Source organism: Pan paniscus, chromosome 8 (assembly GCF_029289425.2).
Source record: "Pan paniscus chromosome 8, NHGRI_mPanPan1-v2.0_pri, whole genome shotgun sequence".
NCBI classification, from domain to species: Eukaryota; Metazoa; Chordata; class Mammalia; order Primates; family Hominidae; genus Pan; species Pan paniscus.
In genome coordinates this window covers 72,317,841-72,338,736 of record NC_073257.2, presented here as the reverse complement: position 1 = coordinate 72,338,736, position 20,896 = coordinate 72,317,841, and the positions used below count along the sequence as shown (strand labels likewise).

Sequence of the window (20,896 nt, the reverse complement as noted above, 5' to 3'; positions counted from 1 at the left end):
CATGGTGGCACGTTCCTGTAATCCCAGCTACTTGGGAGGCTGAGGCAGGAAAATCGCTTGAACCCAGTAGGTGGAGGTTGCAGTGAGCCGAGATTGCACCACTGCACTCCAGCCTGGGAGACAGAGCGAGACTCTGTCTCCAAAAAAAAAAAAAAAAAAAAAAAAAAGTATGAAAAACTAAAAATTATGGCATGGAAGGCATTATTACAGGAATGGAACTATTTGACCTTCAGACAGATAAAAGGTAGAAGGCATGGCATCAGTTTACAAATATTTAGCAGGCTAACCAATTAGTTTATCTTCCTTTAAATGACACCAAAATTAGTTGTAAGACCGAAAGGTATGTGTATACTGTAGGCAGAAACATGTAATTCAGTATGATTTTTTATAGAGTCATTCAAAGATGGGAGAAAAGCATAAGTCACTTATTGATGTCGGTTGGTTTTGCCTGCATACACCCATTTGGCTTTCCGCATATACCCATTTCCGTGGCAGTGCCTGGATCTGATGGTCGAATCCCTAACCCCACCCATTTCTCAGCTAATGTTGTTTAGAAGGGGCATAAGTCCCTCCTGTTCTGCAACAGTGAGACCCAATTCTGGCCGTTCAGAGCATTCCTGTCTCCTGGATTACAGCAATTACTTTAGGATAAAAAGTGAAATCTGAGCCCATCTAGTGAGACTCAAATTTGAGACTTTGTCTAACCTTTTGGGAAAGAAAAACTCTACTGGGGTTCCTAAGCTCTAAAGATGACATAAGTCCAAAGCTGCTGGGAGTAGAATGTGAAGACCAATGATTCCTACCATCATTTGAGCTGGATTCAACCGACCTTGAAGTTAGCACCATACAGATTTTCTTGCCATATAAACCAGCAATTTAATTTCAGTCTCCCCCCTCCCTGGAAAGGGAGTATCTTAAACCAGTTCAATTTGGTTTTCTGTCATTACTAATGTGGTTGCTATTGGTGGTAATGAAACCTGGTAGGAACAACCACATATCAATGGAAACATAAAAAGTCTCGCATCTTAAAGTGCCATTCAACCTTGAGATTCTATTATTTTATGCTTTCTCTCTAGAAATAAGTAAATCCAATATTAACAAAAGAGAAAGAAAATGAGGAACTATGATTTAAGAGAATGCTATAAAGTTGGGAATTTCTTTTTTCTTTTTTTTTTGAGACGGAGTCTCACTCTGTCACCCAGGCTGGAGTGCAGTGCCGTGACCTCAGCTCACTGCAACCTCTACCTCCCGGATTCAAGCAGTTTTCATGCCTCAGCCTCCCCAGTAGCTGGGATTACAACCATGCACCACCACACCTCGCTAATTTTTTTGTATTTTTAGTAGAGATGGAGTTTCACCATACTGGCCAGGCTGGTCTCAAACTCCTGGCCTCATATGATCCACCCGCCTCTGCCTCCCAAAGTGCTGAGATTACAGGCGTGAGCCACCACACCTGGATAAACTTGGGTATTTCCAAACAAAAACTTTAGAAAGGAGCCCCTTGCCAATTGATCACTCTAAAATGAACACCTTCCATTTCCTTGTAGTTCTGTTGACTTAGGGGCAGTGCATCTATGAAAAGAGAGGAATGGGACAGCTGTTTGGCCCTGTTCTCTCTCTGAGTAGATTTCTTTCTTTTGAAGACTTCCTTTTCAGACCAGATTTGCCTACATGGTTTGTTCCTGAGGGGACTAGTGGCAGGCCTTCAATAGTGACTGGTTTAGAAGACTTAACTAGACTATGATGTCAACAGTTGCACTGGCTGTTTGAATGCTGACTGTGGAGAAAATTCTGTAAGTGATATTGGAGGCCTCATTATAGCCATCATGTACAGGAAGGCTGCTGTCACATCTTCCACCCCGTAACTCTTCTCATTTATTTCACAGCCAAGGATTCTGATTCCTTTGGATTGGACTTGGTCTTTTTTGAGGCTAAGGATGATTTCATATACATTTAGTCATATAATGTGTAATGTACAATTTGATATGTTAGCAAGTAGTGTGAAAATTGGAGCGTTCTTCAGAAGAAACTTCCTGCTTGTATTTTCAAGATCCAAGCATTTTCAATTATCTCAGTAATAGGAAGGGAGAAGAATACCTAACCCAAAAGGCTGCCTATGCTAACAGTCAGATTTTCCTCCTCTACCTCTCAACCCTATTCCACCCACACTCCCACCCCCATCTCCCACACCCGTCGGCAGATTAACCTTGCTATTTCTTTCACGTAAGCTAATTTCTAAGGGGGGTGCTCAGAAACGTGCATGGTGGCAGAAGGTAGCCAGCCTCAGATTAAAGATTTGCTAGAGATAGTCCCCCTAGAAGATAGGCATCTTTGACTGGTGACATTTAATATGCTGCTTTCTCTCTTCAATGTGCTTTGCCAGCATTATTCAGGTGATGCATTCAACACCTCTCAACAAGTGGTCAGCAAGATTACAGATTTTTTGTTTTAAGGCAGAGAAGTTGGTATTGTGACTTCCTTAAGGTAGTGCAGTTAGTTTTGATGTCTCAAGCTGGGTGTTGACACGCTCAGCTTCCACTCTGACCTTGATTCACCTTCTTTTGTTCAAGTTCATAACCAGATTGTCTTGAAATCAATCCAATTTGGAAATTTAATGAACGAAATTTCTTTATATGCTATTCTCAAAATAAGTCTTAAGAGTAATAATAGTTGACTTCAAGAAAATAAATACTGTAAGGGAAAAAAGACCTGCTTTTTCTATTATAGTAGGCCTTTAATTTTTATTTTATTTTACTACTTGTGTCAGGTTTCCTTTTATGGAATCCATTTCTTAAAAGTGTTTCCATGTAGTAGTGCTGGATGTTTAAACCTACTACTATCTATTTGGGTAGCGGTTTGCCATTTCACTCAATATCCACTGCACGTCACAATAATTATAATACTTAATACACTACCTGCCACAATATTTTATTAAATGCATCATCTCATTTCATGCTTTTGGCTACCTAATGGAATGGGTATTATGATTACCACTTTACAGACGAGGAGACTAGGGCTGTGAGGAGTGTTTAGCTTGTCCAGTTAAATAGCTTGTCCACAGCTATTAGGCGATAGAGCTGAGAATGGACTGTAAACCTGATGGTTGCTTAAACCCATTCTCCTGCTGGCCACTAGGCAATAGTGCCACTCTAATAAGCAAGGCATAGCAGATCTGAGTAAAGCATGTTAGCCATGGGAAGAATCGATGCGTAGACAAGTATTTTGCAAAGCAAAAACACCACTATTATTTTTGTTAATCCAGCAGGCAGCTCTGACTTCTCCCTGTGGTGTGAAAAGGATATGCTATCCTAAATATCTACATAGAGGGATGCAACATTATAGAAATATAAGAAATAAATTATCTTCAATTATTAAAAATCTAGAGGTAGGCTGGGCACAGTGGCTCATTCCTGTAATCCCAGCACTTTGGGAGGCCAAGGTGGGTAGATCAGTTAAGCCAGGAGTTCGAGACCTGCCTGGCCAACATGGTGAAACCCCATCTCTACTAAAAATACAAATAAAATAATATAAAATCAGCTGGGCATGGTGGCACATGCCTGTAATCCCAGCTACTGGGGAGGCTGAGGCAGGAGAATTGCTTGAACCCAGGAGGCAGAGGTTTCAGTGAGCCAACATAGATAGCGCCACTGCACTTGAGCCTAGGTGACAGAGTGAGACTCTGTCTCAAAAAATAAAATAAATAAATATCTAGGGGTATGAGATTAGCATCATCTGTGTTTTTGTTTGCATGGTAATTTAGGGTTTTCAAGCCACTTTCACATTACTTGGGTCATTCCATTCTCACAGTGAATCAGGGCAATTAATATTTTCTACCTGTCACCCTAATGCAGAAATGGAGATTCAGTGAGTTTTTTGACTTGCCAGTCACTGGGCTATGGAGTGACAGAGCCTGATTCAAACCCAAGTCATCTTATTCTTCGTGTGGGGAACTGACACCCACATGACTTCCTCTGCCTTGGCCCTGTCCAAGTTGTGGCCATAGAGTGAAGTCATCCCTGATAGCCCTTTACTTTCTGTGGCTCCTAGTCTGATTGTATCATCCAACTGTTACTAAACTAAATTGTATTTACAATCTCCCAGAATTGTTGCACTGAGTGTTGCATGTGACCTGTTATTGGGAGATTTCCCGGTTGCTGTTAACATTAGCCTGTCAAGGCTACCAGTTAATTTGCAAGACCACCTTCACCCATAGATGGTAGAGCTGTTAGATAAGAAAACTTGCAGAGTTAGTTCTGGACCTTAACTCATGTCATCTAACACTGGAGGTTGACAGTCAGCAACGTAGAGAATTACTAATATTGGAGTTAATTGGATTTCTCCTTTTTTTCTCTCTCTCTTGCAAACACTTTCTTGACCCTGCCTCTTTCCTTCCCTGCCTGGACAATTATTTCCAGACCTGGGCATTTGGGTGTGTCCTTGTTTGTAAGGCCAGTGTGTACTTGTTCTCCTCTTTCCTCTGATGAATAGGACTAGTGAGAAACTATTTTTGGAAAGTATTAAGCTCTTGGAGACAGTGATATCATCATTAGTCAGGCTTTGGACTCTATTAAATAATGTGCATTTTCAGTTGAATAATCCTTGACATCACTTCCAAAATGAAAAGTAATGTGCTTATTCATATTATCTTTGACATGGGAATAAAAATTATTAAAAATTCAGTGTGAATTTTTCTTTAACATAGTGTTCTATTAAAGCCACCCAGTGCTAGGTGTTGACTTTGTATTGCCTAGTTTTTGAAGTCTTTCTAAACCTCATTTTCCTCATCTGTCAAATGGCTCCATTACTCTCAGGGCTAATAGGTTCTGACAACTCAAACAAAAAATGAATGTATGGGCCTAGGTCAGTCCTTACCATTGAACTGATGCACAGTAAGTTGTGGTAGTGCTATTAACAAAGGAATGTAAGTATTTTGAGTCAATAAATAAGACCTAGGCATTGATAAGATGCATTCTTGAATGGCCTCCATTGGTTTGATAAAAGCATCCTATGTGTATTACTATAATGCCCCAGTGCTGGGACTGGAATATTTTTATTTTTGCTGTTTTCCCCCATAAATGATCAGATTGTGACAAATGAGCTAATATAAGTGAAAGTCCTTTGAAAAGTATAGAAGGCTTTACACATATAAGGAGACATTATTATAATTCCATGCCAACACCAGCACTGCATTGGTGCCAGACTTTGACGTATATGTTTTCTTTTATCTCCATATCAACCATCCCCAGTTTGAAAATGCAGAAACTAAGACTGAAGAAAGTTGAGTAATCTGCTAATGATCACAAAACCAGCAGGTGATGCTGGGGCATCTCTGAAGGAGCTTTCAATAAGTAAAGATAAGGAAAGGTCAATGACAAAATATCTCCTTTATTCCTGATGGAGGCCAGGCGAGGACTGACTTAGTGTCTGAGCCACGTGGGCCAGCTAACTGAATCCCTGAGACAGGCACACTCCCCTACCCAATGACTGTGGTGCTGGCCCAGGCCAGGCACACTCTTTGCAAAAGTAGGCTTTGGAGAGAAGAGGAGACTGCTCACTCTCTGTGCCCACAGATTGAAAACTGGATCTGAGCAGAACCTTCCCGGCTACCTTTCCCAAATCTATCATTCAGATACATCACTTTAATTTCCAGGGCTAAAATGAATATAAGGGGGTAGGGAGAGGCCCATAGTTACACAACTGGGTTGTCTTTTCAAACTGGAAAAATCGGGAGTGGGAAAGAAGTGTTTTCATTAACAAGTGGCAAAGGCAATTTCCAAATCTAAGTCTGTGACTCAACTTCAAAGCCAAGCTTTTCCATTAAGCCCAGGCAACACCCCTCCTTGCTGAGAAAACTTAAAAGTCGGGTCTAGTTCATCTTTAACCATCATCATATGTGGTATCCTGTTTATCATTTTTATTTTAAAATTTTTGTGAATACATAGTAGGTATATATATTTATGGGTGACATGAGATATTTTTATACAGGCATGCAGTGCACAATCACATCATGGCAAATGGGGTAGCTATCACCTCAAGCATTTGTCCTTTGTGCTACGAACAATCCAATTATGTACTTTTAGTTATTTTACAATGTACAATTAAATTACTTTTGACTGACTGTAGTCACTCTGTTGTACTACCAAATACTAGGGTCTTATACTTTTTTTTTTTTTTTGAGAAAGGGTGTGGCCCTGTCACCTAGACTGGAGTGCAGTAGCACTACCTTGGCTCACTGCAACCTCCACCTCCCAGCTCAAGCCATCCTCCCTCCTCAGCCTTCCAAGTAGCTGGGACTACAGGCACACACCACCACACTTGGCTCTTTTTTGTAATTTTTATAGAGATGGAATTTTGCCATGTTGCCCAGGCTGGTCTTAAACTCCTGAGCTCAAGTCATCTGCCCACTCTGACCTCCCAAAGTGCTGGGATTACAGACATGTGCCATGCACCCTGCCTTTATTCATTCTTCCTTTTTTTTTTTTTTTTTTTTTTTTTGGTGCATTTTAACCACTCCCACTACCCTCCACCCCCTGCACTCTCTCACTACCCTTCCCAGCCTCTGGTAACAATTTTTCTATTTTCGATCTCCATGAACTCAATTATTTTAATTTTTAGCTTTCACAAATCAGTGAGAACATGAGAAATTTGTCTTTCTGTGCCCAGCTTATTTTAGCTAACATAATTACCTCCAGTTCCATCCATGTTGTTGCAAATGACAGGCTCTCATTCTTTTTTATGGCTGAACAGTACTCCGTTGCATGTACATACTCCATTGTGTATGTATTTTCTATTTCTATTCATCTGTTGATGGACACTTAGGTTGCTTCCAAATCTTGGCTATTGTGAATAGTGCTGCAATAAACATGGGCGTGCAGATGTCTCTTTGATATACTTGTTTTCTTTTGGGTATATACCTAGCAGTGGGCTTGCTGGATAGCATGGTAGCTCTATTTTCAGTTTTTCGAGGAACCTCCAGACTGCTGTCTGTGGTGGTTACATTCCCACCAACAGTGTAAGAGGGTTCCCTTTTCTCCAAATCCTGGTTAGAATTTGTTATTGCCTAACTTCTGGATAAAAGCTATTTTAAGTAAGGTGAGATGATATCTCATTCTGGTTTGGATTTAAATTTCTCTGATGATCAGTGATGTTGAGGACTTTTTCACATACCGGTTTGCCATTTGTATGTCTTCTTTTGAGAAATGTCTATTCAGTTCTTTTGCTTATTTTTTAGTTGGATTATTAGATTTTTTTTTTCCTTAGAGAGTTGTTTGAGCTCATTATATATTCCGGTTATTAATCCCTTGTCAGATGGAGAGTTTGTCAATACATTCTCCCATTCTGTGGGTTGTCTCTTCACTTTGCTGATTGTTTCTTTTGCTGTGCGGAAGCTTTTCAACTTGATGTGATCCCAGTTGTCTATTTTTGCCTTGGTTGCCTGTGCTTGTGGGGTATTACTCAAGAAATTTTTGCACAGTTCAATGTCCCGGAGAGTTTCCCTAATGTATTTTTTTTTTTAGTAGTTTCATAGTTTGAGGTCTTAGATTTAAGTCTTTAATTCATTTTGATTTGATTTTTGTATATGGCGAGAGATAGGGGCCTAGTTTCATTCTTTTGCATATGGCTATCTGATTTTCCCAGCATCATTTATTGAAGAGACTAGTATTCCTCCAATGTACGTTCTTAGCACCTTTGTCAAAAATCAGTTCACTGTAGATGTATGGATTTATCTCTGGGTTCTATATTGTGTTCCACTGATCTATGTGCCTGATTTTTTCCCAGCACCATGCCGTTTTGGTGATTATATCTCTGTAGTATAATTTAAAGTCAGATAATGTGATTCTTCCAGTTTTGTTCTTTTTACTTAGGATAGCTTTGGCTGTTCTGAGTCTTTTGTAGTTCCACATACATTTTAGGATTTTTTTTTAAATTTCTGTGAAGAATATCATTATTTTGATAGAGATTGCATTGAATCCTTTGATTACTTTGGGCAGTATGGACATACTGTTAAATATTTAACAATATTTAACACTATTGATTGCCCCAATCCATGAACATGGAATCTCTGTTAATCATTTTATTTCTTTTTATTTATTTATTATTTTTTTGAGATGAAGTCTTGCTCTTTCGCCCAGGATAGAGTGCAACGGCACGATCTCGGCTCACTGCGACTTCTGTACCCCGGGTTCAAGCGATTCTCCTGCCTCAGCCTCCCGAGTAGATGGGATTACAGGTGCATGCCACCACACCCGTCTAGTTTTCTTTTTGAATTTTTAATAGATATGGGGTTTCACCGTATTGGCCAGGCTGACCTTGAACTCCTGACCTGAAGTGATCCACCCACCTCAGCCTCCCAAAGTGTTGGGATTATAGGCATGAGCCACCACCGCACCTGGCCCTGTTAATCATTTTAAATGTGTATTTGTTCAGTAATTAAATAGAGGCAAAGTTTTTTTGTTAGTACTGTGGTGCTATGCACAGTAACATGTCAGAACAAACATAAGTGAATAGTTGAAATTTTATATTTCGGTTTTAAGTAGATTCTAATCTGTAGGAGTAAGTCTTCACAGACAGGTAGCATGGAAATGAAATACCAATTCAGTATCTATGTATAAACCATAGGTTCCGTTGAATTGCTTCATTTTATATTTAGATGGATGCTCCATAGGAAGAGTATTTTGTTTCCCTGTATTTAGGTTATTAAAATTGAGTTACGTCTGCTCATAAACCTGAAGAAACCACAAAACTCAGAAGAGAAAGCACTAAGGTACCTAAAAACATGTTTAAGTGTTACTATCTGGGACAAATATTGGGACGTATAGCTCAAAATAATATATAGCTCATTGTTTTGATCAAGTATGAGATTTGTTCGTGTTACAACAAAGCTTCAATGAGTGGCAGAGTTGCAAGACTAAAGAAGTTAAGAAAGGACTCAGAGGGATGTGGAATCCATGTCCTCGCACACTCTGGCTTTGATAAATATTACATGATTGCAGTGATACCTTTTTGTGAGACATAATTCATTGTTTCAATAATTAATGGCACCAGTGCATGTTTCTAAGAGTACCAAAGGTAAATAATTTACTGTAATTACCAAAGAGGAATGATATTATTTATTTATGAGAACTTTTTTTAAAAAAATGAACCTTTGTGAAAAATAACCTTAGGCTCCCCAGTGTAAGAACTGTAGCTTGCCCTCCACTCCACTCGTGCCAAAAAAATTAAAGGAGCATCACTACTTTGTATTAAGTGTTTTGCCCTACTCTGAAGGTTTGTTGGTTTGGGTCTCCAAAAGTCAGTATAAGTTGTTGTTAAATAAGGCCAGACTGAAACCAACACCTCATATTTGGTTAATCCATATAGAATTTGGGAACTTTCCTAAATGGTTTATTGCTTTTGACGGGTTAGAATCTTGGTTCCGTGGATTCTTATTAGAAGCTTAATTGCACACCCATTCACTAGATGTGTCCTCGCTCATTAAATGCAGATAAAGCTGTTCCTCATTCATTTTTGCATTTTCCTAGGATGTGGGTGAGATAGCGACTTGCATGTAATTGCTCTACAAATTTATTTTTCAATTTGACTTCAGGGCTATTTTTTAAAAATCTGTGTAATTCAGAGTAAGTTTTTAAATTTAGATTTTATTATTACCAAAGTTATGCAATTAAATAAAAAGCCACATCATTCTACAAGACACACTTGTTAGGAAAAAACATAATCCCCATATACACCTTCAGTCCCCAAGTTCTCCTTTCCAGAGACAAGTGCTTGGAATAATTTTTGATAACTCGTATGATGTGCTTGGATATCTCTAAATACTGCATGTATATTGTTCTTGTTGATTTTTCTCCATTTCAGGAATTATTTATTGACTTCCCCAAATGAAAGATGAAGCTTTTTTTCCCACACTTTTCCTCCCTATGCACACTTCGTATCCTCCCATTTCCGCAAACAGTTGTAATTTATTTTGCTTATATCTGTATTTGATGCTTATCTTGTTATGCCTATGTAAATGTTACTCACATATGTGGCTTATATTATGATTGCTTTTTCTTTCTTTTTTTTTGAGATGGAGTCTTGCTCTGTCACCCAGGCTGGAGTGCAGTGGCGCAATCTCGGCTCACTGCAACCTCCGCCTCCCGGGTTCAGGCGATTCTCCTGCCTCAGCCTCCCAACTGGGATTACAGGTGCGTGCCACCACGCCCAGCTAATTTTTTGTATTTTTAGTAGAGAAGGGGTTTCACCATGTTGGCCAGGCTGGTCTCAAACTCCTGACCTCAAGTGATCTACCTGCCTCAGCCTCCCAAAGTGCTGGGATTAGTCATGAGCCACCGTGCCTGACCTGATTGCTTTTTCTTTCCAGCACAATATTTTATTTTCCCTGGAGTTTTTTCACTTGCTTGATGTCCTCTGTGCATATCAATAGTCCAGCCCCAAAACTCTCCCCCAGTTGTACAAATCTCTCAATATGTTCACATTCATTAGGTGATCTATGTGTCTCATCTACTTACCTCATCTCGCTTAGACCTTTCTTACTTGTTATATTCCTTGTAGGTCCACTGCACACAGATGTGCTCTTGGGTCTTCCTTCATCATAACCATGAAAATTCCCTTTGTTTTCTCTTGTGTTGGAGTCCATGCCCTCCCTTTTCTTGGGTCAGTCCTTCACTTTGGTGGAGTACATCTTCCATTAGTTTCCTCAGAGAGTGCATGAGAAATATGTTTTTTAAGGTGTTATATATCTGAAAATATCTGTCTAGTTTATACTTGTTTTTAATTTAGCTGGTTATAGAATTCTGACTTGAAGTCATTTCCTGTCAGCATGTTAAAGGAATTGCTCTATTGCCTTTTACCTTCACGTTTTGCTGTTAAAAGTCTGACACAGACCCTCCATCTGTGACCATTTTTTCTCTCCATGTTTATAGACTCTGTCTTTGTCTCCGAATTCTGAAATGTTACGATGATGTACCACAATGGGTTCTGTATTCACAGTGTTGGTCACTCACTGGGTCATTTTACGCTGGCAACCTCTGTCTTCAGCTCTGGAAAAGTTTCTTAAATTGTTTCCTTGATTTATTTTCCTTTGTTCACAATTTTTTTTTTCTTTCTAGGACTTCTTTTTTTTTAGACTGAGGGGAGGATTTGAACCTCCTGAACTTATCTTTTGCTTTCTTGTATTTTCTCTCCTATTTTCTAGAGTTAAAAATTTCTCTATACTTTCTAAGGTTTTTTTCAATATATTTGTTACTTCTAAGAGTTATTTTTCCCTAAATGTTTCTTTTTTTAATAAGTAGTCTATTGTTTCATAGGTGTAAAAATATCTCATCTCTCTCTAGATATTAATGAATAATTTTAAGTTTTCTTCTCCCTGAAAAGCCTGTTTCCTGCAATTTGCTTTCCTTCTGTTTGCTTGTTTGTTTTGTTTTTATACTAGATGCTTTTCTCAGCAGTCTAGTGACGGTCAGCTGTCTACTCATTAATAAGCTCATTGGAAGCTCTCTATATGGTGTAGAGGTTGTTATCCGTGATTTCCACTGAAGTAATAAGCCAGAACATTTCACTGGGAAATTCCAATGGGCAGGTCAGAATCCTCAGAGACTTCCCATTTTTTGCCTAGAACTCTGTCCCCAGCTGTGTCTGGGAGACCAGTAAAGGAAGGGTGCGATTCTGAATATTCAGTGTACAATCCCCATTTTCAATATGGTGCCTCTAGCCTTCTAGTCTTCTGCTAGGGTTGGTGGTAGTGATGGCAGGGGATCATTATTTGACAACTGAGGGGATTATGAAGGTCAAATCACTTTTTAAAGAGAATTCTAGCCAATCCTTCTGTTTTTCTGCCGATGTGTTTTCTCTTATTCTCTCTGTCCTTTCTGTGTCTGTATTTTTAACTATGTGACTGTCATTTCACTGAGGTTTCAGTAGGCAGCAGATTGTGGGGGATCTGTGGGCTAATATCTTTTATCACATTGGCACATTCATAGCCATTATCTTTTCAAATACAGCTTCTACTTTAGTCTCTTCTCTTCTATTTCTAAGGGTCCAATTTACACCTATGTTAAAATCTCTCAATGTTCCACATCTTGTACTTTTTTCTTTCTTTTTTTTAACCTATCCTTCATTTTGTATATTTTTCCATTTAGGGCTCTGACTTAACTCTCTTTTATATTGTGTCTAAGTAAAGAACTGACATTGTATTTAGCACTGAACCAATGCCCATTTGATTCCTTCTTATGTATATTCTAGCATTCTATCCCATTTAATTTATTTTCTCTATCTTTCCCTGTGTTTTTGTAAACATACTAATCATAGTTATTATAAAGCACTTAGCTTACCTCAGAATCGGGATGGCCTGGGAGTCTATTTATAGTGTCTCTCTAGCTTGGTTTGGTTTTATTTCATTTTTCTGCTTTTATCCACCGACTCTGACCATGCTTGGCAATTTTTCACTTTATGCTAGACATGGTGTATAAAAAATTGTGGACACACCCGATGGTGATATATTCCTTCACAGAATGTTTGCCCTCCCTCTGCTAGGCAAATAGAATAGTAAATTTTAATTCAATTAAGATTTTGCTGAAATGAGGCTGGTCTGCAGCCCTGGTGAAAGCTCACACTACCTCTGGTACCCCCAGCACACCAGCATCCTTATTTAAAATCGTTGTATGATCTTCAAATCTCTTCCCATTATAAGTTCTAAACTTTTAAGTCATTTTCTCATTACTGCCAAAAATCTCCATTATGCTCTTCAGAGATATTTCTGGTTAGGTTTTGAGCTTCCTGTTCTGCACAGCTTCGGAATTCAGCAAATGTTCTTAGCAGGAAACTGTAGCATGCTTGAGGCCACCCAAATCTCCACCAAAACTCTCCTGGCTTTTCTGTTCAACAACAGTGACCCCTGTAGGTTAAAAGTACAAATCTGTTTGCACTGGTAACTGACAAAAGCCTGTAAGTTAAAAATGGGCAACAGAAAGTCAACTCAACTCCTGAAGATGTTCACCCTCCCAGAGTTTGGTAGTTCTTTTAGTTCTCGATGCTTCAACCGCCGTCTGCTGCATTCAGATACGATTGCTGTATTTTATCTGGCTTACTTGGAAGAAGCACTAGGCTGCTACTAGCTACTCCGCCCCACTTGGAACCAGAAGTCATCAAGATTGAATTTTTCATTTTTTATTTTGAGAATTGGGGAAAAAAATTACAGTTGTTATAGGATTAATTTGGAGACATGTTGAAAATGTGACATGTGCTTAAAATCATAGTTGGAGTTAATTCTGTGATATTTCTTTGCCATGTCAGTTACCCAGGGAACTTTCTTAAAAGATTGAAATAAAACAATACATCAATAGACTTTATTTTCTAACATTACACTCAGATTTCAATGTATTTCTATAGAGGAGAATTTAAAAATTATTTATGTTGAATGTAAGTCTATCTGGAATTAGAGGAATACAGATATATTTTATATGTGTAGAGAAACCAGTCTTGTGTGGTTTGTTGATGTAATTTAATTTACCATTTTATTTTTCAGCATCTAACATTCACAAGGGAATTTGATTCAGATTCTCTTAGACATTACAGCTGGGCTGCAGACACCTTAGACAATGTCAATCTTGTTTCAAGCCCCATTCATTCTGGGTAAGTAACCTAAATGTCACTTTTCATTATCCTACTACATGAACAGTGCATTTATTACTGAGAGTTATAAATTCACATCAACAAGCTTCATATATATGAATATATTCATGTATGAAATGTATATTCATTAGTATATGTGAGATGTATTTGTAAATCATTGTTTTTTTCTAAGTAATTCTGTATGAGTTTTTTTTGAGAAAAATTTAATTTTGTTAGAAAAATAATGAAATTATTAGTACAACAAACTTTCCTGGCTATTCTAATCTTCTAGGTCTTTAATTTTCCTTTTCAGAAAATTTCCTTTTTAAGTTTTTTAAAATTTGAAACATAATGATTTTTCTCCGTTTTACTTTTCTATTCAAATGAAGTTTTTCTAGGTATCTGATTTTTCTTTCCAATAGAAAATTAAATATGTAAGTATGCCTGTTAATTTACCTTAACTGACTTTTGTGCTTCCCTTAATAATAGAAGAATTTCTCTCAAATATTTAGTAGTTGTTTTTGTTTTTTGTTTTTGACTGGGTCTGGCTCTGTCAGCCAGGCTGGAGTGCAGTGGTGCAGTCTTGGCTTACTGCAACCTCTACCTCCTGGGCCCAAGCCATTCTCCCACCTCAGTTTCTTGAGCAGCTGGGACCACAGGTGTGCACCACCATGCTCGGATAATTTTTGTATTTTTTCATAGAGATGAAGTCTCGCCATGTTGCCTAGGCTGTTCTCAAACTCCTGAGCTTAAGCAATCTGCCCACCTTTGCCTCCCAAACTGCTGGGATTACAGGCATGAGCCGCCACACCTAGCAAATATTTAGTTTTTAAATGAGCAGTGAGCTCTGGTATTGTCATTTTTTTCTCATGTGATACAGGTCTTTGATTTGATAAATGATTTGTGTGATTTTCCTTTTAAAAGAATATATAAATTTGAACTTTCAAGTTGGTGCCTCTGCATTTCTGAAATAAAATTACAATTAAGTTGTATTAAATTGTAATTTTAGAAAATGAATCAAAAGAATAAAGATATTTACTTAAAAAAAAACATACCAGTGTCTACACTGGAAGTGCTGTGGTTAAAAACCACATCGAGTAGCCTCCTCATCCTGCCTCCCTGGTCAATGGAATTCGAGGCAGGAGGCTAAAAGGGGACCTGCTTCAATTACTGAATTAATAAATTAGTGTATCTTTAGATACTGGATTCTTCATCTTTGGGTAATTCAAATTTGGGATAATTGACATCCATATAAGTAGAATCAAAATAATTCATTAAAATGATGAATATCTCAAGGTATTTTTGCCTTTGAAATTGGCATTTAGGCCATAAGTTAATTGTGATCAAGGACAAGGGCAGATTATTTTGGAATTAAATAAATTAACAACACTTAACTTTTGTGAAGTGCTTCATATATTATATGAAGTATTTGCTGCTGCTCCTAATTAAAATAAATTGTAATAGCTAACGTTTACTTACTTCTTGTCGTGTACCTGGCATTGTGCTAGATCTTTTACATGTATTGTCTCATTTATATTTACTTGAACCTTATAATGATTCTGTGAGATACGTATTACTCATTATCCTCATTTTACAAATAAAAAATCAGACTCAGAGGAATGCTTCAGGTTAAAATACCGTTATAGATTTTGGCTTTGTAATACTACAATTCTGAGAAACAGAGCAATATCATTCAAATGGGAATAATTGACATGAAAGTGTTTCATAAATTATAAACTTTATGGTGGCTTTTGAGTTAGTAACATTGCATTTCTTTAACTCAATTAGAGAAACCTTGAATTATTATAATTTTAAACTGCTAAAAATATTTATATAATTTATATTCAATGCATATGGGTCTAATATTGGAAAAGCAAAAGAAAAAATCAGATTCAAGAAGGAAAATATATAACATCTGGGATACATTCAGGGAGCAAACATGTTGAAGAGTTTTTTGAATCACGCTTGATGAATTGCCGCCATATTTCAAAGACCTGAAACCATCACTTTGTATTCTCTACAAATCAAAGACAAGGTACTAGGGCTTAATTTAGTAAACTGAGAAGTTGAAGAAACATGATAACAAAATCAGAAATGAACTTTCCCATACATTAAAAACAATGAAGTATTTGAGTATGCAAGTTATCTCCCCTTCACCTTGAATGTTATTGAAGACGAGAGACAATAGACATGTGCAGGAAAGCAAAAGTAATGGCAGCAGGTGTGGGCTTATTTGAAAAGGAAAATATAGACCTGGTGTGCACTTAGAAATATTTCACTGATGCCAGGTCCTTGCAGTTTATGCAGCTACGTAAGGCAGATATTTTTCTAGGTTGTCCCACAAATGCCAGATGCCCTGGTTTCATTTTCTGATGGTTTTTATTTTTCCTTTGCTCGTCATTGACATTTTCTGTTGCTTGCTTCTAATTATATTACATTAATTCTTCCCATTTGCTTTCTAAATTATTTTGCAGCTATTCTTCTCCACTTCCTCAGTATGATTCAAGGTGATAACTGTGTCCTTTATGTGAACCATCCTTTTTGTATTTTTAATTTATGTGAATTTTTCCCATAGTTAGATCGTGTCAATGTCTGTAGTATATCAGCATTTGTCATCCTGCTGTTCCTAAAACTAGAAACATTCATGTATTAGTTTTAGGATCATTTGTAGAATTTGTGCTATAGTTTAAATATTAATGATACAAATATTATTATATATCACCTTTTTAATTTGTTCTATAAGTTATGTTGCATGACTTTTTCACACAGAATATGTAAGACATGAGTTTGTAAAACAAATCACTATATTTTATAATGTTATTAAATAATAGGACCCATGTCCTGTTTAATGAATAGTCCCACTTTTCCTCAGTCTGTTGACTCTATGAAGTTGAGAACCTCAGAACAATAAATGGTTGCTGATGAGCACCAGGCAGGTACTGTGTGCTATACAGAACACAGAGAAAGAGACTCTTCCAGTTTGTTGTTAATATCATCTTAACTAGTGTTTTTTCCATTGGTTCTGATATTCTTTACAGCTGAGATATTTTTATTTTAATCTGATAAACTGTACACTACCTTCAGTCCGCTCAGCTCCAATCAGCTATCTACCTATCTATCCACCCATCAATCCATTAGTATTAGTAACCAAGTCTCACCTACACAGTTTCTAAGCAAAATAGTTTTATTCATTGGTTCATTCAGTAAACATTTATCATGTCCCTATTTTGTGCTAGAATTGTGCTTGGCTCTGCAGGTCAATCAGTGAACAAGACAGACCCAACCAGAATTACTATCTATATTGTTGAGACTCAGCGGTTGCCAGGGCAAACATTCCCCTCTCAGTGGAAACATTCCAGTGTGGGTGTATGTGTGTACTGACACAACTGAATCTTCAAGCCCAGAGTTTGTCGTGAATTGTTTTAAATCCATTCTGTTACTATTATTCCTAATGAAAAATTGATTTTGTAGTTACAACTACTAAGTGCAGGGAATGATTTGATTTTGTCTTATAATATTGCCATGTTGCCTTCATTATTGAATAAAAGTAGTTGTTAAATATTCGTATGTCTAAGAAAATGTAGGCAGCCCAGAGCAATTTCAGGTGAGCCTCATGTCTTTTAGCATTGGTAACAATTCATCCCGACACTTGTACAAGTGAACAAGTATCTTTTTCTTTGACTAGGGAGGAGTGATTTTTGTTTTCTTTTTGTTTTTGAGATAGTCAGTGTTTTCCCCTTTTACCTTGATTATCATAGTGGTCCCAATCTCCCAAAATTGATAGAATGTTGTAAAAGACATAAATTCATTCAGAGTAAAATGGTTAAATCCAAAATGAGCAAAAGGGTATGAAGATGAGTCCACCTTACTGATGAGCAGAGTTGGTTCTAGGAATCTGATAGGCTGAAAAATGATCGCCAGCCCATTGCCTCTGCCTGTGGGGATCACAGGCCAGTTTGCTTGAAAAGGTCACTCTTTCAAGGTCAAGAGGTATCATTCTTCAGAAGATGGTCCCCAGCTAGGAAGTCCATGCAAGGTCTTAAAATCTGTTTGCAGGATGTTAGCATTGTTTTTAGGGGAAAAAATAGTAAAGATTTTTGATGGATGGGACTTTTTTTTTCTAAAAACACTTTAAGAATTCAGACAATTTTCTAATTATCACCATTTTGTACTGTGCTAGTAGTAATCTGTGTATTTTCATACGTGGAAACTAGAATACAGGGATATATTTGTGTTCCCCTGTCTGACCTTAACTCTTCCACACATTGAACTCATTGATTTATGTTTACTTATAACTCTGTGATAATGATAACTGTGTTATAACTCTGTGATGATGATAGTGGGACCATGCATATGTGATGGAAGACAGTGATTCCAATATGCTTCTACCCAAAAATAACAGTTAATTTCTTTATAGTTCTATACCTATTAATACATGCAGACAGTTTTTTCCTTATTAGCTTTAATAAAAGGCCAATGACAGAATTATATTATTTAGAGCCATTTTCTAAAAGTCTAAGTTCCACTTTTTTAATCATTGTATAAAATATTCAAATGTAGGTTATTTCAGACAGCTTTTAAGCCCATATTTATACTGAAAACATTTAATCTCTTTCCATCAAAATCGCCGTAGCAAATGTAGTCATCTCCTGCTTTTATTCTTATATTCTGCTTCATCATAGTAAAAATTAGTGTTGGTATGATTAAAAATACATTTATTTTATGAGTCGTAAATGTCAAGACATACTGTGGAGTTTCATCTTACTTGTAAGAGACCATATGGCAGCATATGGCAAAAAACACTTATAGTTAAAATGACCTTTGAATATAAAGACCACAGTTTTTTTGTTTTAAATGCATGAGAATCCTGTTACTAGACCGTTTTTACTCCAGTTTTGAAACCTTCCTTATTCCTTCCATTTGAGCCTGGTAAAGTAGTTGGCTTTTCTATGGGGGGCATGTTCCACCAAAAACAAGTTGTGTTTCAGTTTTTGCAAAGTGCACAAGTTAAATGCATGTTTGATGTGACTCCACTGTATTGACTTCTGATTTATCTTTAGAGGAAATGATAGCTACATTGTCTGTCGCTTTAAATAAACTTAAACATTTAATTTCCAAACTTGCTGTGAACACAGTTTATTTCCGTCCTTGAATTGGCCTCTGATCTTCTCCCCTCAGGTTTCTGGTTAGCTTTATGGTGGACGCGAGAGGGGGCTCCATGAGAGGAAGCCGTCATCATGGGATGAGAATCATCATTCCTCCACGCAAGTGTACGGCCCCCACTCGAATCACCTGCCGTTTGGTAAAGAGACATAAACTGGCCAACCCACCCCCCATGGTGGAAGGAGAGGGATTAGCCAGTAGGCTGGTAGAAATGGGTCCTGCAGGGGCACAATTTTTAGGGTAAGTTGTTTTGTCAATTTTAACCTTGGCCCTCACAATGCATCTTTGATTTTCTTTACCCTTGTTAACTCAAGGAGTTAACTCTTAAAACTGCTTAGTTGTACCTGATTGAGTATACTTTTTGTAAAGTGTCAAAGGTCACAAAGCTGTGTGATTCTGTGAAAGGCTAATAGGCTGATACTTTCTTAACTCAGTTTGCTAGTCAAGGCTTTTACTAACCGAGAAGCATGTTCTCTGCTCAGCAAGTGCACGGAACCCCAGTGGTCCCTGTAGAAGTCAAGGCACCATTCTAGGGAAAAAATACAGATGCTGGCATTATTTTACCGCATTGAATATATGGCTACTTTGGGGACATGTCTTTTTAAAGAAAATTTTTTGGGAAACAGTTCATTGTGATATGGTATTTTACAAAAAGGAAAAATGAATTTAATTCATTTTCTGAGGTGGCACTTGGGTACAAATCAGGCAGGCTCTGTCGTGACTGACAGTTTGTTCACAATTTCCCCTTCTCGTTTCTCTTTCTGCTGCATGGATGTTATTCAGTAAACTGCATCTTCCTACCAATCCTCCCCCTGTAAATGAGGGTGAGAGCTTGGTTAGCCGAATCCTGCAGCTTGGGCCTCAAGGAACAAAATTTATTGGGTAGGACCTTTATAGACAAGATACAGAATGTCTACAATTTTTTTTTTCCATTTTCAATTTTTTTCTGTCACACCCATGGTCTGATTCTTGTCTTAAGTTTATTTTTATTTTTTAAGTTTTTTTTAATGCTTTCAGTTGATGTGTGTCACTGAAAGAAAAAAAAATCATAGTGGCTTGACTTAATGTAGCACCGCTACCTATCTTGTGCTTTTCAGGCATGTGGAATTCACTGCAAGCATTCTGCTTTCATAACTTCGTGCTTTTGTAAACCTTTCTTTTATTTGAAATGTTTCTTCTGAATATGATACTTTTTAAGACAGCAAAAGTCTTTAACCCAGTGTAAGAGAAGGTATTTGCAGGCTTTGAGTCAACATTTGCTATAAATTACATGTATGTACACCTGTGTGTGTGCGTGTGCGTGCGCGTGTGTGTGTGTGTGTAATTAGATCTTTTAAAAGTACATGAGTACTGTGTAATTTTTTATGGGCTTTGAGAAGAAGTCATCAATAAGTAAACTGATTTTGAAAAGTGTTGGGAAAATAAGATATTTAAATAAAATTAAATAGGCAGCAGATAGAGTATTCTTTTAAAGTTATAAAATTGTTTCGTTTGGTTTTGTTTGAGCTGAAATGCATTGGTATTTGTTGTTTGTTCACTTGTCTGTTTGATTGTTGTATTTGCCTTGGCAGTCTGCATGAAGAAACCTGTTAATGAAAAGCTATGCTTGGCTTTCACCTTGATCAAAGACCCTTGTTCATACCTTCTCTCCAATATCATTGAACATCATACATAAAGCCACATTCCTTAAATATTTACAGAGACAGTATCTGACATATTAACCTGCAAAGATTGTATCTTGTTCTCAAAAATAAATACAATTTAATGTTTAATTATAAGGTGTAGTTAAAAACTCTGGTAAATATCTTAATCTTGAAATTATTAATACTGCTAAGAACACTTGATTTTGTTTCTACCTCTTGAAGAATAAAGGCATTATAAAAATTATTTTTTAATCTTTAATTTGAATGAATTATGATTTTGCTAAAAGCAAAATGACCATATTTATCATCCCCGTTTTAAGCAAATGCTTTTCTAATAAATCGATATTCATGTTTTTATTTATATTATTTGATCATTACAACTACTATCCCTTTTTCTGCTCTTACTTATTTAAGCCTGTATCTTCTGTTATCACATATACCTAAACACATAGGTTAAGAAATGGGGTTCCATACAACCTCTG

General features: G+C 37.2%; 1 protein-coding gene across 31 annotated transcripts in view; it reads left to right on the top strand.

Moving 5' to 3' along the window:
- Positions 1–20,896, top strand: part of ANK3 (ankyrin 3) — a 709,526-nt gene that overhangs the window by 609,080 nt on the left and 79,550 nt on the right. For 17 of the 31 annotated variants that reach the window (XM_055092833.3, XM_055092837.2, XM_055092830.1 and 14 more), the window contains 3 exons: positions 13,523–13,629; positions 18,787–19,011; positions 19,555–19,653. In XM_055092833.3, the coding sequence (XP_054948808.1) occupies positions 13,523–13,629; positions 18,787–19,011; positions 19,555–19,653 (431 nt within the window). The remainder of the gene's footprint in view (positions 1–13,522; positions 13,630–18,786; positions 19,012–19,554; positions 19,654–20,896) is intronic. The other 14 variants (XM_057298899.1, XM_057298898.2, XM_055092846.2 and 11 more) reach the window with 1 other exon arrangement.